General features: G+C 42.3%; 1 protein-coding gene across 2 annotated transcripts in view; it reads right to left on the minus strand.

The window, feature by feature from the left end:
* Positions 1–18,235, minus strand: part of BIN2 (bridging integrator 2) — a 37,560-nt gene continuing 19,325 nt past the window's right edge. Inside the window, exons 3-12 of one of the 2 annotated variants that reach the window (XM_055583723.1) lie at positions 15,842–15,896; positions 15,451–15,545; positions 14,798–14,893; positions 12,004–12,111; positions 11,606–11,691; positions 10,226–10,301; positions 9,166–9,248; positions 4,962–5,652; positions 1,458–1,532; positions 1–485 (exon numbers count right to left, since the gene is read on the minus strand). In XM_055583723.1, coding sequence (XP_055439698.1) covers positions 456–485; positions 1,458–1,532; positions 4,962–5,652; positions 9,166–9,248; positions 10,226–10,301; positions 11,606–11,691; positions 12,004–12,111; positions 14,798–14,893; positions 15,451–15,545; positions 15,842–15,896 — 1,395 coding nt within the window. In that variant the 3' untranslated portion in view covers positions 1–455. Of the gene's footprint in view, positions 486–1,457; positions 1,533–4,961; positions 5,656–9,165; positions 9,249–10,225; positions 10,302–11,605; positions 11,692–12,003; positions 12,112–14,797; positions 14,894–15,450; positions 15,546–15,841; positions 15,897–18,235 lie in introns of both variants that reach the window. The other variant, XM_055583717.1, reaches the window with a different exon arrangement.

An 18,235-nucleotide genomic window follows, 5' to 3' on the forward strand; every position in this document is an offset into this window, starting at 1 on the left:
CAGAATAATACTTTATTTATCAATCTGAAAATCTGTTCTTTTGGTTTTAAGTCCTGCAAAATGAGTGGTAAATCAAAGATCTGTATATGAGTCTCTGAGTATATGTGGTTATATGTCTGTATGAAGACAGATGTCTATGTCTACAGATGTTTTTGCTTTTTATAGTCTCACTATAATTTTAGCCCCACTTAATTAGTATATAAGGTCTTAGTACTCTAAAAATGCTAAAACCTGAATTAAATATTCCAAGTCCAACAGTCTCTTCTCCCAAGCCTGCCTCCCTCCCTCCCCTAAGTCTGCTCCTCAGCCTCCATTAATGCTAGGTCTTAAGGGACAGCCAGGGTTCAGTTTGAGAAACCAGAAATGAATACTGGATTGTTAGTCCCTCTGACCTACATCCTCTAGCTGAGGAGTTTCTCTGGGGAGGTGTGTGGGGAGGTCCTGGCAGTTCCTCTTCAGAGTTGCGCACTTTGAATGACAGACACCTAGAAGTAAACATGATTGTATTAGATGTGGACCTGCCCTCCCACCAACCACTCAAGGGAAGTAAAAAATCAATCTTCCTCTCCTGAATATATTTAGTGTAACATACTGGCCTTTATGGGGGTGGGGGCGGGGGGAGGATGTGAAACTGGCTATTGGGATGATTGTAAAGCCTTATTGCAGAGACTCCACTATTTCATTCACCATCTCTTTATGAGGATTTGCAGAGGAGAGTTCTTTCTTTTTTAAAAAATTACTTATTTCTAGCTGTGCTGGGTCTTGGTTGTGGTGCTCGGGCTTAGCTGACCCTCAGCATGTGGGATCTTAGTTCCCTGACCAGGGATTGAACCCATGTCCCCAGCAATGGAAAGCAAATTTTTAACCAATGGACCACCAGGGAAGTCCCAGAAGAGATTTCTTTTCATCTTAGTAGCAGGAGTTGTTCTCTTAAGGAATGGGCATCATAAAGTGGGTGAACTGATCAGGTTTTCCCTCTTCTTGGATGTTAGAAAGTCTGGAACCAATTTTGTGGTCTATCATTAGTAAGTCTATTTTACAGAATGCATTTTCGTACTCGCCTAATTCATGGCTCCATTTTATGTCACTATCACTAATGTACAGAATTCTGCATTACTTTGCTACATTTTGTGTGTGTGTGCTTATCTTTTGTACGCCTTTTGTGTCTCTTAACTCCTTTTTGAAATAAGTTTAGGCATAAGTAAATACATTCTTAGGAGACGGCTATGAGAAGGGATCAGGAGATCCAAGGCCAGCTGGGAAATGGGCACAAAGGAAGCCTCATTTACTCTTGATTCTTCTGGCTCCCACCTGCTTGACTTTGCCCTAAGGAATCTGTTCACTGCTGGGTCCCCCTCGCAGCCCACAGTGAGGATCCCAGCCTGCAGCCAAACCTTGGTCCATCCCCAATCCCAGTCTCACCACTCCCATGTTCTCTGAGCATCTGGCCTCCTTACCTCTTCTTCGGGCTCAGGTGCTATGACATTGCTCTCTTCTGGAACTGCAGAGCCATGAAGCTGAAGACTTTGGTTCTACAAAAAGAAGAGTTCTACTGGTGAGGTGTGGCTCAACCTCCCAGCCTGTCGGCTTAGAAGAGTCTTTTGTGCCTTACACTTTATAAGGGTCACAGGTAATACTAAGGGCAAACATATACAGTTGTTTCACCGCCGCCTGAAAGCATCAGGGAAGGCTTTATGTCATCCCCTCTCGGATTAGGAAAACAAGATTCAAAGGCTGAAATGACTTGTTGGGACAGGCAACCAGGCCTTTGAATTCCAGAATTGTTTCCATGACTTGTATGACATGCATATGTATAGATGTATTTATGTGATGGTCTGTAAGGATACAAATATAGGTCTTAAAACCACTAGCTACCACTTTTAGACTAATTCTCCTCAAGAATGCACACACTAAGATGATCCTAACCCCTGGCAGTTAGGAGAGCCAAGTGGCATGATGTCTTCTTTGGGAAAAGGTCTAGGTTCTGAGATGGGAGCCTGAGGCGTGGAACTGCTAAGACAGGGGAAGACCTTGGCACTCTAAGGTTTAAAAAGAATTTTTAAAAATTGAAATTTAATTTACACACTATAAAAGTCATCCTTTTAAAGTAAAACCTAACAGTATGATAGTCGTGTGAAATTCTGTGATTTTTCCTTTCAGGAAAATTTCTTTATTCTTAGTCCCTCTGCTGATTCTAGGCCATGAATTACCTCAAAGGTAATATTAACTCTGGGCTTCCATGGTGGCTCATTGGTAAAGAATCTGCCTGCAAGGCAGGTGACGCGGGTTCAATCCCTGGGCTGGGAAGATCCCCTGGAGAAGGAAATGGCAACCCACTCCAGTATTCGTGCTTGGAGAATCCCATGGACAGAGGACCCTGGCAGGCTGCAGTTCATGAGGTCGCAAAGAATTGGACATGACTTAGTGACTAAACAACAACAGTACTACCTCCAAGTAAGTAAGTGCTACCTCCAAGGAAGTTATCAAAATTTTCGTGTTCTCTCAGGTAATTCAAATGCTGGGCAAGAACACATTTTCTCACAGTTATCTTTTTATTTACACACTTTTATATATGATAGGTCCACAGTTCTGCTTGAGAGAACATATGATTTATTATGTATCTGTGAGGGAGGTGAACAAATTTTATAGGGACACAAGCTTCAGAGGACTGATGATACTGACAGGCCAGGATCTAAGACGCTCTATTGCTTACTTCCACAGGAAAAATATGTCTCCTTAGCCACTGACTAAAGCAATCCCACAGGAGAGGCTGGGAGTAAGGAAAGACTATATAAATCTCAAAGGTAAGGAGGTTGTGTCCTGTACCTCTTTCCCTACCTAGCCTGTTCCTCAAAATAATCAAACAGCATCATGGCCCCCAGAATTTCCCCTTCAGTAAAATTACTCCAAGAATGCAAACTTATTCACCTGAGCCAAACAGCTCATTCTATTGCTGCCTCTATACTAAAATCATACATTACAAAGTCAAATTTAATTTTGGATTTTCCATAGGTTGAGTTGTTTTCAGTGCAGAAAAGCGACTCTACTCTTCACTACACAAAACCCCACACTGACCTTGTGCTTATTCACTATCCACATGTCCCGCATATCTCTCTCACACAGAATGGCAACCTCAGACCGGAAACCAGCCAAGGGCAAGTTTTATGTCCTGTGTATTAGAATTTTCAATATCTCAATATCTCACGTGAGTCGTGTGAATGTCCTTCCCAGGCAAGGATATAACACCCTTGATGACTCAGATTTTAGTACCTCAGGGGAGTCAGCTGAGATAAGCTTATTGTCCTCATGTTTTCTATCTTCCTTGTCTTGCCAGGCATCACAGCCTTGTGCCCTTTGTCCATGCCAGCTCCTCTCAGACAGCAGGGAGCTCCCAAGATAGCCGGGTCAACCTTCAGGTAGGCATACTCATAGTAGGGTGCTACGATCTGAGGTGTACCAGACATCGCACACTCCCAGGTATCCACATGGTTCATGCCCTGGCTTCCTTCACTGCCCAAGTGTCACCTTTTCTGACCACTGTTTAAAGCTGCAATTCAGCATCCCCTCCTGGTGCCTTCCCCTACTTAGTTTTTCTCTGTAACTCTTACTAGCACTAAACTATAATTTTACTTACTTATTCTGTTTCTTGTCTCTTTCCCCTTCACTAAAAGGTAAGATGCAGGAAGGCAGAGAATTTTGTGTTTGGCTTCACTCTAATAACCCCACTTCCTAGAAAAGTGTTTGGCACATAGAAGGGGTTTAATGCATGTGGACTGAATGAATGACTCTGGATGCCATCCAGTCAGATGCTGCACCATAACACTCTGCACAGCGCACCTGACAGGTAGGTGACCACACAGCCTGAGCTTCTAACATCAAGGGAGGGGAACTATTTTTCAAGGTGGCTCATCCTTTGGTTTTTGGATGCCCCTGGTGCCCCCTTTCCCTGTATTAAAAAAAGATTTTTCCCATGCCATTTTTTAACAGAGCTAATCGCTGAAAGTTCCTCTACACTGATTCAAACTGTACCTTAAAAAAAAAAAAAAAAAAACTACTTCACACATAGGGCCTTTTTCTGTCCTCAGGAGTCTTGAAGAACAAGTCAAATCTCTCTTCTATATGACAGACTTTCCATGTAATTTGAATAGAATATGACTTGATTTCCACATCTTTCACAGAGGGTCTGCGTCTCTATTTTAACACAATCCTTTTCTCATCAAAATTTTCACTTTTCAAAAGACCATCCTTTTGCTTTACTGTCCTCTGTGAGTTCCTTCTAGGCCTCTCTCATCAAAGACAATGCCTTGGAAATTTGCTGATGCCATTTTGCTTGGGGTCTATTTACCATAGTTACAAGTATGACAAAGTGAAATGAGACCTTCCTCCCTACCCCACATTAAAAAAGGTAATGATCAGGATGTCAGTTGTAGGTATTTTATATTGGGAACTCCCAGAACTTGGAGCAAAAGAAAGAAAGTAAGAATTAGTAGCAATCTGGTTATAGTAATATTAGAGATAAGCCCTTTGCAAAAGTCAATTACCCGAGCAGTGAAAGTGAAGTCGCTCAGTCGTGTCCGATTCTTTGCGACCCCATGGACTGTAGCCTACCAGGCTCCTTAGTCCATGGAATTTTCCAGGCAAGAATACTGGAGTGGGCTGCCATTTCCTTCTCCAGAGGATCTTCCCAACCCAGGGATTGAACCTGGGTCTCCTGCATTGCAGGCAGACGCATTACCATCTGAGCCACAAGGGAAGTCTACCCTAGCAGTACAGATCACTAAATTAGTTGCTATGATGATGTGACAGAAATCTCAGAACTAAAAAAGGTGTCCAAGACTATCCTTGAAACTGTAATATAATGACGTAAAATCCTATCTACTGTGGGGCAACCTGAGCATAGCAAAAATGATCCACATGGAGATTATAAAAGGGAATAAAGACTCAGCCAGATCTATTCTCACCTGAGAGTTCATCAAAGTAGGGGAAGTACAAAGTTCTTCTGGGTTCAGATTGTCGGTGTTTTCCTTTTCTCTTACTGGCTTCTCCGGTGGCTGCAGGTCAGGAGAGGCCTCTGAGGAGGCCCGAGGGCCAGTGGGTGAGGCTGGAGGGCTGGAGGGCATGTTCCCTAAGGAGCCCCTGGGACTGGGAGTGGCTCTGGGTGGCGGAGGCCTGCTAGGTGGTGCTGAAGCCCTCTGCACAGAGACTCTCTTCTTTAGCTCTTCAGATCCTTCGCTTGACGTACGAGTTCGGAGGACTACTACTGAGGAAGATGAAGCCTGCTCTGAAGGGGTCAGAGCTCTGGCTGGTGATGGAGCTGGGGGGCAAGGGAAAACTTCCTCCTGGGACTCTCTGTCCTCAGTGAGGGGTGAGGGCTGGGACTGGGTGGGGCCATTGCAGGCTGGCAGAGGCTCTTCTTCCTCAGAGGAGCTTGTCTTGGCCTCTTCCTCTGTTTCCTTGTCTTTTAAGGGCTCTTCTTTAATCTCAGAGTTGTCTTCTCCCTGGGATGAATCAGATGCCAGCTCTTCTTCACTTGCTGAGCTGGAGTCCTTCTCACTCTTCAAGGAAAGTGCAGAAGGACTGGTAGGTGAGGTTACAGGGCTGGAGACTGTAGATGTTCGAACTGGGGGAGAGATGACTAAAGAGCGTCTGTTGCTGCTAAAAAAAGGAAGGGCATTTAGATTCAGAAGAGTGAAAACCTGGAAGTAACCCCAATACCCCAAATATATAATGATACATTCATATAATAATAAAACAGAAAAAGCAATTTTAAATGGCATCAGAAAGTTTGTATAATTTGCAATAGTGCTTAAATTAAAAAGTAAAGTGGAAAAAGGCTATAGAATTTTTATCCATATCACAATCTTGATTATCTAAAAATATATAAAGAAAAAGTGATTGGAAAAAAACTCAGCAATATATTAACAAAGTATTTTCCTTGGGGAAAAACAGTTCATGAATGAAATACAGTTGATCCTCATAGATTCTGTATTTGCAAATTCTTCTACCCTCTGAAATGTATTTAAACCTCAAGATCAACATTTGTGATACTTTCAGAATCACTCTTGGACACATGCCAGCTATGAAGAACGATTGCCTGACCGGTACTCTCCCAGCTGAGCTCTAACAAGGCAAGCCTCTGCCTTCCTGTTTTAGCTCTCTTACTGTAAATATGTCCTGTTTGCCAAGTTTTTACACATTGTTGTGCTTTTCTTTGGTGATTTTGCTGCTTAAAATGGCCTCCAAGTGCAGTGCCAAAGTGCTGTTTGAGAGCAGAAAGTTTGTGATGTGCCCTCCAGAGAAAATACATATGTTAGATAAGCCTCATTCAGGCATGCATTATAGCGCTGGTGGCTGTGGGTTCAATATGAATGCTGCTGCTGCTGCTGCTGCTAAGTCGCTTCAGTCGTGTCCGACTCTGTGTGACCCCAGAGACGGCAGCCCACCAGGCTCCCCCGTCCCTGGGATTCTCCAGGCAAGAACACTGGAGTGGGGTGCCATTGCCTTCTCCAATGCATGAAAGGGAAAAGTGAAAGTGAAGTCGCTCAGTCGTGTCTGACTCCTAGTGACCCCATGGACTGCAGCCTACCAGGCTCCTCCGTCCATGGGATCTTCCAGGCAAGAGTACTGGAATGGGATGCCATTGCCTTCTCCCAATATGAATGAATCAACAATATATAGTAAATGTCTTTAAACAAATATACAAGAAAGGTTCTGTATGGATCGCTTGATGAAAATGTTGGGACCAGGGGCTCCTAGGAACCTAACCCCATGTTTCGCCTAGAAGCAGTGGGTCAGTATTCACTAATTCAGTGCTTGTGGTGATTTCTAGAACAAAACTACCATGAACAATGAAAACTGACTACAACAGTTATTGAGTATTCTGGATACTGTGCTGAGTGCTTCTGCAGGCAACATCAGCTTAATTCCTACTCACCTCCTTAAGTGGGTACCAGCCACTACCTGATTAATCAACCCACAAATATTTGCTTGACGTATAGCAACTACGTGCTGTATCCTGGGTTCAAGGATGGGAGAGAGTGATAGGAAGAGTGATAGGAAGAGAAAGGTAATAATTTAGTTCCAGCCCTGTGGGAGTTTCTGATGTAAGATAAGCTAAGTGACATAAGGTTCTTTCTAGCACTAGCATCTTATGGGTCAGCAGGTTTAGAAGGCCCAGGATATAGCAAGAAAAGATCAGATTTCTCTGCAAGGTTCTAGGACATCTTGGTGTAAGTGATGGTTAATTTCAGATGAATGGACACTTAGAAAGAACTCTGGTTTTCAATGCTGGGAAGAGAAGAAATAGAGTTTTTGGAAAAGGGAAGTCTATATTGGCCCGTTAGTGATTCCTTTTAATAGTCTGTAACTGACTGCTAAATGAGTAGTACAAATATCAAATACAAACAACATACTGAGCCCCATTCTTTCTTCAAATCTTAAACTCAGTTTCAGCACCTCCTCGAAGTCTTCCCTGACCATCTATCTGCATATTGCAATCACTTAACTCTTGGAATTCCTAACTGGTCTCTTAGGTGCTTAGTATGTGCAATTTTATATTGTTCCTTGTTTTCTTAGGCACATTTTGTGTCCCTCCAACTTTTGTAAGTCACTTCAGGGAAAAGACAAGTCACCTATGTCTCTGGATCCCTAACTCTCAGCATAAAACCTTGGGCATAGAAAGAACTTACTAAAACTTAAAAGGCTTTAGAATAAGAAAGTGATCACATTATGAAGGTAACAGACATACCACATTGACACACACAGGAAAGCAAGTCATGACAGGTTAATAAAAGGTATTTGTAATGCATATCACTAAAGGACTAATATCCAGAATATAAAAAAAAAAACCCACCTCATAGAAATCAATTTTTTTTTAAAAGTAAACAATCTACATGAAAAATGTGAATAAAGGATAAACATGACAGGAACCTTAAAGGGTCAATAACATGAACAGATATTCAAGCTAACCAGCCATTGTGGAGACATAATTAAAACTGCAAAAAATTCAATTTCATATCCATTTCCTTGGAAAAATTAAGAAGTCTGACAATGTCACATGTAGCAAGAATATGGAGCAATGGGGGCTTCAATTCACTCTGGCGGGCTGTAAACGGGGACAATGGCTTTGGAGAGCAATTTGGCAATGGTAATGTCTCGTAAGGCTGAAGGAACCCAAATGTACAGATTCTATGAGTCAGATTCTATGAGTACTCCCAGTACAGCCTAAAGAAACTCTTAATAATATTCATACAAGGAGAAATGTAAAACACATTCATCGCACCATTATTTGTAATAGCATAAAACTGGAAGGCAATGTCAATGTCCACGAGCAGTTCAGATAAATATATTGTGAACTAGCCATATAGTAATATCTTAACAGTTATGAAAAGGAAAGATCAGAGCTAACAACATGTAGCAACAAGGATAAGTAAATCTCAAAAACAATACTAAGAGAACAAAAGAATATATACAGTATAATTATATTTAAATAAAATTTTAAAACATGCAAAATAGTATTTTTGTGTATTCATATATGTGTATGATTAAAGTAAAAAAACATGTGGATAATGAATACTAAAATTTAAGACAGTGGTTATCCTTGGTGGGGGACAGGAAGAGAAAGTGAGTGGGGAAGGGACACTGGGAGATTTAATTATATATTCTTTTTTTCCTTTAAAAAGTTTTTACTTATTGATCTATTTAGTTCTGGTTGCACTCAGTCTTTGCTGCTGCACACAGGCTTTCTCTAGTTGTGGAGAAGTGGGGTCTACCCTCCGTTGTGGTTTGTGGGCTTCAGTAGTTGTGGCACGTGGGCTTACTTGCTCTGCAGCATGTGGGATCTTCCTGGACCAGGGATCGAACCTGTGTCCCCTTCATTGGCAGGCGGATTCACTGAGCCACCAGGGAATTCATTAAGTGATTTCTTAAATTTGGTGATGGGTATATGGCTATTTGTTGTACTATTTTTTTTTTATATTTTTAGTTATCATTGCCAAGTATTTCATAAAAGAAAAATAATTTATTTAGGGGTGTAGCACAAACAAAAAACAATATTATGTACTTGGACACAAAGGAAAGGTCAGGATTTGGGATCAGAGATGAGAGTGCTGAATGTGTTCACACACAGGATAAAACAAACAGAAATGAGTCTCAGAAGCAGCTCACCTTGAGAGTCCCTTCACCACAAAGACTTTGTCGGAATGTTGCTTCTCCAGTTTGCTCATCACCTCGTAGAGATTGTGGTTCAGCTGGAACAAGCAAGAGAAAAGATATTAGCCACGTGGGAACCTGGGACCAACAAATTCCTTCTCTCCCCAAAATAAAACCTTCCTACCCTAAATGATAAAATTCCTCATCTCTTTTGCATTAGTGTCTCAGTTGTGTCTTAATTTTTGTCTTTTCCATCAGACTGGCAGTTCTTTCAAGGCTAGGTCCTTGATATCTGATGTTGATTTGAAGTTCTAGCTTCTCTCAGGTGACCCAGGGAACAAAAAGTCATTGTAATATCAACTAAACAAACCATAATTTAGCCAATAAACTGTGGAGAGGAACATGTGTGGATATGGATGTGAACATAATACTTTAACAGCAAGGTTTCTTGGAATTTCAGGACTAGAAAAGAGCCCATGAGGTCATGTTCCATGGCTGCCCATCACTAAATAGGACCGGTCCTTTCCAAGACCAATGACCTGAGAAACTGAGCTTTGTTTAACCACCGCCTCCACTCCCCAGCAACAGAAGACAAAGATTGCACAACTTAGTTCCCCATTTCAGCTGTTCCTTCTATAGTCCAAATCTCCTTGGTGTACCTGAAACTCATTTGGAGACCATTCAGTTGTTAATGGAGCAGCACAGTCCATCAAGTGCTGTTATTTCACCATGAGAAAAAAGTAAACATCTGTGATGCCAATATGGATATTTAATGAGGTTATGTAAATTAAAGCAACCTTCATATTTGTTAGAAAAACCCTCCTAGGTGTCTAAACGGGATTCTCTGGTGGCTCAGATGGTAAAGAATCTGGCTGCAGTGCAGGAGACCCAAGTTTAGTCTCTGGGTCGGGAAGATCCTTGGGAGAAGAGAATGGCAACCCACTCCAGTATTCTTGCCTGGAGAATTCCATGGACAGAAGAGCCTGGCAAGCTACAGCCCATGGAGTTGCAAAGAGTTGGACAGGACCTAGCAACTAACACTTTGAGGTGTCTAAATTGGCCAGATGTTTCTCACCTTGCTCATTTCCCTGTAGAAGACGTCCCTCAGGTTGGAAATGTTTTGGAAGATGGTCACATAACAGCCAATACGACTATCAGCAAGCAAAAGAACAAACACATACAGGTAAGTGCTGGTAAAGGAAGTCTCTGTTGGAAGTATAGGGTAGATGCATAAGCCAAAGCCAGCCATTGCCGGGCTCCTCATAGAAAAGCACTCCATGGCCTAGACTCAGGATGTTGGGTTCTGGATTCATCAGAGCCAGGACAGGAGTACACTAGACTCTCAGGAGTGGGAAGGCAGGGGAGACATGACACCAAAGTATAACAGATTTCTATGAATGAAGTTTCCCGGTGGCTCAGAGGTAAAGAATCTGTCTGCAACACTGGAGCCACAGGAGACATGGGTTCAATCCCTGGGTTGGGAAGAGCCCCTGGGAAGGGCATGGCAATCCACTCCAGTATCCTTGCCTGGAGAATCCCATGGACAGAGGAGCCTGGTGGGTTGCAAAGAGTTGGACATGACTAAAGTGACTTAGCACGCGTGAATGAAGTTATCCGATTCAGGCTCTTCAGATACTGAAGTAGACATGAAAGTGCTTTTAAGAATTTTAGAAGTGATGTATAAGGCCATACAGCTATAATTATAATAAGTATTCTTTCTCAGTATGTGGTACTTGGATGTCTATGCAGCTGTATGTACATTAATGAAATTCTACTATAAATGAACTGTGGAAGTTTACATTTAAAGAAACTATTAAATTTCAATTCTGTTTAAATTAGGAATCACATAATTAATATTTTAGAATACATGTAGTCATTATAAAGGATCCCTCATTCATAGACTAATATAAAGTGACAATATAAAATACTCTGACTACAACTGCATTGAAGTATATCTTGTACAATGAAAAGAAAATAGGATACAAATAGAACTTCTGATCAGATTCCTCTTCCAATGTGGGAAATTTATATCTAAAACATTTTTACCTACTGTGAAGCAAAAACATCTTCTTGAATGGAAACACTCATCCCATGGTTTATCTTGTATATGAATCTAGATGCCCATGAACCAAGCTTGTTTAAAACAATACACACTCAAGCATAAAACCAGATCCTCCTAGCAGGCCTGATGACAGCACTTTACTTGCCAAGATCTCTCCTACCTAAGAGACATCTTGTCTTTAAACCCAGAAAAGCTGGTAGGGCAAAGAATCTCTGAATTGCAGATGAAGAAATTAAGGTCCAGAGATAAGGTGGTGAGCCTAATAACCCCCAGCAAGTTAGGAGCAGGGCTGAGGCTACATTCCATTCTTGGACCAGGGCTCTTTTCAGGAGGCAACATGTTTGGGCTGCCCAGGGCCTGGGATCCAGCCCTCTTCTGAAACTCAGTCATTACCTGTTATAAAGGACAGGCAGCTCCTCTAGTAGTTCCTGGTTCAGATCTTCAAACACAACCTGGGCTTTGTTGAACTCTTCCTCTGCCTAGGTAGTAACAAAGACAGACCAATTCCCATTATTCCTGAACCCAAAGCTAGAGATTGCTTCCTCTCTCTTTTGCAGTTTTTCAGGGACTAGGCTTACTAGGAAACATGCCTCTCCTTCCCCAGACCTGTGTCCTCCCCAGCCTTGAGTCTGACTATCCTCAGAGCATTGGTGTCAGAGGAAACAGGATTTCCTTCAAGACACTGGAGGCTGAATTTATCATTTCCTAAATCGAACTTGGCTCAACCACCTGCCACCACTGTGGGGAAAGGGAGGGCAGGAAGGTTTTACCAGGGTTTGTTTGTTTTTTACCTTGGCTGTCTTGGCCTCATCTTTCTTCTTGGCATTCTGTACCGCCTCCAGGTGATGTCGGGCACTGTCGTAGTCCACGAGCTTCCGGCCCCGCTTGGCGATTCTTTCCTAACCCAGAGTCAAGAGAGATGACCTTGATACTCACTTTTAAGTGTCCAGGATGTTGGTAACACAGCATCAGAGAAGCAGCATTTCTGTCCTATTATCAAATTTTATTGTACTTTCTAACAGGGTTTTGTGCTCAGGGATGTCCCTCATTATCTGGAAAGAATGGAGAATTCTCAGGGGGAGAGAGTAGAGGGCAATCCCCCAGAGCACCTGGAAGCCTGCACTCAACTGCAACATATCCTACGACCCTATTAGAAACTGGTTCAGCACCCAGAAGAAATGGCCTTGAGAAACCTACTCAATTGAAAGTCAGGAGTTTTGGGGTTTTACTCCCAACACTATCATTTATTAGCCTTGTCACCCAGGGCAAGGCATGCCTCTTTTGGAGCCTCAGTAGCCTCATCTGCCCTGTGTTGTTCTTTAGTTGCTCAGTTGTGTCTGACTTTTGTGACCCCATGGACTGTAGCCTGCCAGGCTCCTCTGTCCATAGGACTTCTCAGGCAAGAATTCTGGAGTAGATTGCTGTTTCCTCTTCCAGGGGATCCTCCCAACCCAGGGATCCAACTCATGTCTCCTGCACTGGCAGGTGAATTCTTTACCGCTGAGCCACCAAGGACTGATTTCCTTTAGGATGGACTGGTTGGATCTCCTTGCAGTCCAAGGGATTCTCAAGAGTCTCATCCAACACCACAATTCAAAAGCATCAATTATTTAGTGCTCAGCTTTCTTTATAGTCCAACTCTTACATCCATACATGACTACTGGAAAAACCATAGCTTTGACTAGATGGCCCTTTGTTCGCAAAGTAATGTCTCTGCTTTTGAATATGCTGTTTCTTCCCAGGAACAAGTGTCTTTTAATTTCATGGCTGCAATCACCATCTACAGTGATTTTGGAGCCCCCAAAAATAAAGTCTGTCACTGTTTCCACTGTTTCCCCATCTATTTGCCATGAAGTGATGGGGTTGGATGCCATGATCTTAGTTTTCTGAATGTTGAGTTTTAAACCAACTTTTTCACTCTCCTCTTTCACTTTCATCAAGAGGCTCTTTAGTTCTTCTTCACTTTCTGCCATAAGAGTGATGTCATATGCATATCTGAGGTTATTGATATTTCTCCCAGAGATCTTGATTCCAGCTTGTGCTTCCTCCTCCAGCCCAGCGTTTCTCATGATGTACTCTGCATATAAGTTAAATAAGCAGGGTGACAATATACAGCCTTGACGTACTCCTTTCCTGATTTGGAACCAGTCTGCTGTTCCATGTCTGGTTCTCACTGTTACTTCCTGACCTGCATACAGATTTCTCAGGAGGCAGGTCAGGTGGTCTGGTATTCCCATTTCTTTAAGAATCCTAAAGGATATCAGTACTGAATATTCATTGGAAGGACTGATGCTGAAGCTGAAACTCCAATACTTTGGTCACCTGATGTGAAGAACTGACTCATTTGAAAAGACCCTGATGCTGGGAAAGATTGAAGGTGGGTGGAAAAGGGGACAACAGAGGATGAGATGGTTGGATGGCATCACCAAATTCAATGGACATGAGTTTGGGTAAACTCCAGGAGTTGGTGATGGACAGGGAGGCCTGTCCATGGGGTTGCAGAGTCAGACATGACTGAGCGACTGAACTGAACTGAACTTAGATACCAGGGAAGCCCAGCTGCCCCATAGTGTTATTTTAAAGATCAAATACTGAGTATAAAGTAGTTTGAAAATCCTAAAGTATAATAATAAAAATAGCAAACTATTATGAGCTCTGAGAGAACATCTACTCAATCTCATACCAACTACAAATTACACCAGGGAGAGGCAAACCATGGTAATGGCTTTGTCTTGTTCTCTCAACCACAGAACTTGAAAGGATCTTGTTAATGATCTGACCGAACTTCCTATTCAATTCACAAAGCTTATCTACAATATCCAAGATAAGAAGTAGTTAGATTTCTGCTTGAACAGAGAATAGACAACTCACCATCTCTCAGTAGATTTCATTTTTTTTGGAAAGCTTTAGCTATGAGAAATTTAAGTGAGGCTTCCTTTAATTTCTTCCTATATTAATCTAAAACCAGCACAGTGTTCAACAGAGTAGATGTTTAATAAATATGAGTTGAATGAATTAATGAATTCTAATTCTACTTTCTGGAACAGTTTAGAACAGGCTGAAGTCCTCTTTTACCTAACAGGCTTTCAAATATTTGAAGATAATTATTATGACTCCTCTAAGTTTTCTCTTCTCTACAATAAATATCTTTAGTCCCACTAGCTGTTTCTCACAACAAAAAGGGATGCTCTGACCTGGATCTAATTCAAAACCAGCCCAAATCTAGTTCACTGAAATCCAAATGTAACCTTTACACTGTCTCTAACCCTTCACGCTAACCTCTTGTGTAAACCCTCAACTTTCAATCTTTTTCCTAACCTACCCAACTTCATTCCTAACCATGGGCTCTAACTCTACTTGTACTTTTACCCAAGTGAAAGTGAAAGAGACAGTCACTCAGTCATGTCCGACTCTTGGTGACTCCCTGGACCGGAGCCTACCAGGCTCCTCTGTCCACAAAATTCTCCAGGCAAGAATACTGGAGTGGATTGCCATTCTCTTCTCCAGGGCGTCTTCCCTGGAGATCGTGTCTTCTAACTTACATGGGCCACCCATAATCCATCCTTGATGCTGTAAACTGATTACCTTAATCTCACCGAACTGGGCCACATAGTTTTCCATGGTCCGCAAAACCTGGTCAGCTAGTTTTTCTTCATAGTCTTCCCAAAGGAGATCATTATTCTGTAGGATAGAGGCAGAGGGCAGTGGTAAGGGCCCTGCTTCTCAAAAGCAACTTCATTCCAGGGAAATATCCCAATTCTTCCTGCAACAAACTTCCTTTGAGAGCACCAATATTTTTAGAAGAGCATTTAGAACTCTGGAGAAAAGTCAGATGAAGAAACAGCTCTTTCTCAGGGAACTGCCTTGTAAGAGACTGGACATACATTCTAGGGATTAAGAACAGTCTTGGACTCTAAAGTTTGAAGGATAGGGAAGTTTGGGAGCAAATGACTGCATAAAGTTAGTTTTCAAAAACAACCAACTGGGTTTTGTGTAGGTAAAACTTTCTAAGGTTTTCAAAAGAGGACGAGGATAAAAAAGAGAGGAATCCACAGATTAGGGAAAACTTGCTTTTACCTTCATAGTTACAGCTCCTTCCTACCACCTGTGACCACGGCTATACAAATGAACAGTGTGAATTGGCTCCTTTGTTCTCCTGTTTGCAGGGACAGAGAAGCTGGGATGAGGCTGAGATGAGGGTAGGGTGTGGAAGACTGTAAAGCCCAGCATACTCTTACCGCCACGATGGCCTTCAGCTCCTCATGACCGTCCCACTTGCTGCTGTAGATCTCCTGCAGGGTTTCTGACACTCTCTTTGAACTTTCATGCATCACTGAAAGGAGAGAACTCAGTGCTATCATAAAGTAGTCTGACATAATGATATAGGTGACAGGTGAATCAATGGGGCTAATCCAAAAAGGGCAAACTCCGTAGGTTTGGGCTATCAGTGAGGGAAGCTGGATGGCGTTGGATAGGAAAAGCTACTCTTCCTTGGTCCACAAAGTTCCAGGGGTCAGGCACAGGCAAGTGATGAAAAGCCTGAGTATGGGTGGTTTTTTTTCCATCCCCCAGACCTCTTAGTAGCTGCATAAACACCATCTGGATCCCCCTGTGCTCCCTGATACTCACCTTTGACGGCACTAAGGAAGTTCTTCAGGTCCTTGTATAGCTTATGACCTTCTGCCTGAAAGGGAGAAGTGCCTCTGATGACTAAAGAGATACATCTGGAAAGATGCTCTAGGGGTCAAGGTTGAAAAGTAGGTTAAAAGCAGAAATCAGTCCTGGAATTTCTTCAAACGTTTGCAAATGTTATATATCAGCTTCTATTCTCTTTACCAAGGTGTAGGTTGTCTCCTTTGGGACAAATCTGAAGTTGCAAAACTGCTCCCACTGCGCTGGCACGTATTTTTTCCTCCATTTGATCTCCCCAGTGAACGAGACCCCCTGCCCAATAGACCCCTGGATTTTAAGGGTCCTGTGTGACGCTATCTATGTGACCCTCTGGCTGACTCCGTCCTCTCTGGGTAGAGAAGCTGCTACCATTTTCTGCAGACACCACGCTCCCTTCTTTCTTTGTACTCTGACACAGGCCATTGCTGTCCTTCCCTGCACTTCCTTTTTTCTTTTGGTATTTATGTTTTAATCAACAACACTCTTTACCAGGTATAATTATATGTAAGTCTTACGAAAATTTAGGTTCACTGTCATGAGACTAAATTGTGTCATCTCCAGGAAGACTTTGACCAATGTACGTACGTGTGTGCTCAGTCGCTCAGTCATGTCCGACTCTTTGCGACCTCATGGACTGTAGCCCAGCAGGCTCCTCTGTCCATGGGATTTCCCAGGCAAGAATATTGGAGTGGGTTGCCATTTCCTTCTCCAGGGGATCTTCCCTACCCAGAGATTAAACTCACATCTTGTACATCTCTGCACTGGCAGGCAGACTGTTTACCACTGACCAATGTATAGTTTTTTTTTTTAATTAATTTTTATTGGAGTAAGGTTGATTTGCAAGGTTGTGTTTGCACTTCATTTTTTAATAGCCCTCGTAGAACTTCTGCCCACTGGTCCTTGGCTGGCCTTCTGTATTCAGAGCAGACTAGTCTCTCTTGCACACAGCTTTGAAGACATATTTCACAAGGTCTTCTTTTTCATAGGCCTCCTCAACTGTTCCTCATGGTGTTGTCTAAGACCCATTACATCTGGACTCCTTCCTCTGTGTGAATTCTAGTTTCTAGGAGTCGAGTGAGGAGGAGTTTTGACCCCAGGCCATCAGCCTCTTGGGGACTGACACTCCCAACGTTTGGAGTGTGGGACTGGACGGACAGCCCACATCAAGGGTATCCAATGGGGCCAGGCCTGCAGACCCATGCAGTGATCCTCCGTTCAGATGATCTGAGCTAAGAGGCATTTTGCCATACATCATAAAAATACTTGTGAACATGTTTGCTTGTTTTATTCGCTTATGTTCATTATAAGTAGGCTGTTGAGTATACCAAGAATATAAGAAATTTATGAGAAAAAAAGCTGAAAACTCACAAAATTCTATCTCATAATTTAAAAGTTTAAACTGTGGAACTGTTTGTGGGAAAAATCATTATTACTTAATTTCAGCCACAGAAAAACTAGGTCCACTTGGTCAAGTAAACAAAGGAAGCTAGATGATTATCATCCATCTTCTTGCCTCCAGAGCTCACCTCTAAGCCAGTTCAAACTCCTGACCATACCTCAGGCTAAAAGTCTTTTTCAAGGGGCTGCATGCCAGGGCTCAAGAGACACAAAGACACAGATAGTCTCAAGAGAATCTGAGGCGCCATCAGACGGGTGGGCGAAGAACTGGGATCGTATGCGTGGCACAGCAAACAAGGATCAAGGGAACATCCTGACAGAAGAAGGGTAAGATGCAACAGGGAGGTTAGAACGCATGAAAAATCAGTAAATCATTGAACCTGGTAACTGGAGGTCACAGGTGACCTTGAGAAAGCGCTTTTAATAGCGCGATAGAGACAGATTCAGTTAACAAAGTTCAGAAACAGCATTCACCAGGAAAGATTTCTCACTTCCTCTTTGCTTTGTCATTCATAGAAAAAAAAGTTTAAACAGTCTAAGATGTACATAATATGTTTTAAACATGGATATGGTAGGTGGGTATAACTTTGAGAGTTTTGAAAATATGATAACCATGCTTTGAAAGAGTTTGGGGGATTATGTAAGTTCACAAGGATTTTAATTTCTTTTTTGAAAGGAAACAACAGGGACTCAACTTTTTCCTTCACCATGAAGATTTGGTCTCCAGAATACAAATGTGAGTAATAAAAACTGTTAAACCATCTTGCATAATTTCTACAAATGAAATTCTTAATTTTTTATCCCATTAGATATTATATGGCCTGAAAAACCAGATCAGTAATCAAGGCTACCATGTATGATAATGCAGGTTATATGTACACTATTCAAAACTAAGGGTACTATTTATACCATTGTCCTTAAGACGGGAAGGCTTCTACCCTCCACTGCACCTCA

This window comes from Bubalus kerabau, chromosome 1 (genome assembly GCF_029407905.1).
Source record: "Bubalus kerabau isolate K-KA32 ecotype Philippines breed swamp buffalo chromosome 1, PCC_UOA_SB_1v2, whole genome shotgun sequence".
Lineage (NCBI taxonomy): Eukaryota > Metazoa > Chordata > Mammalia > Artiodactyla > Bovidae > Bubalus > Bubalus kerabau.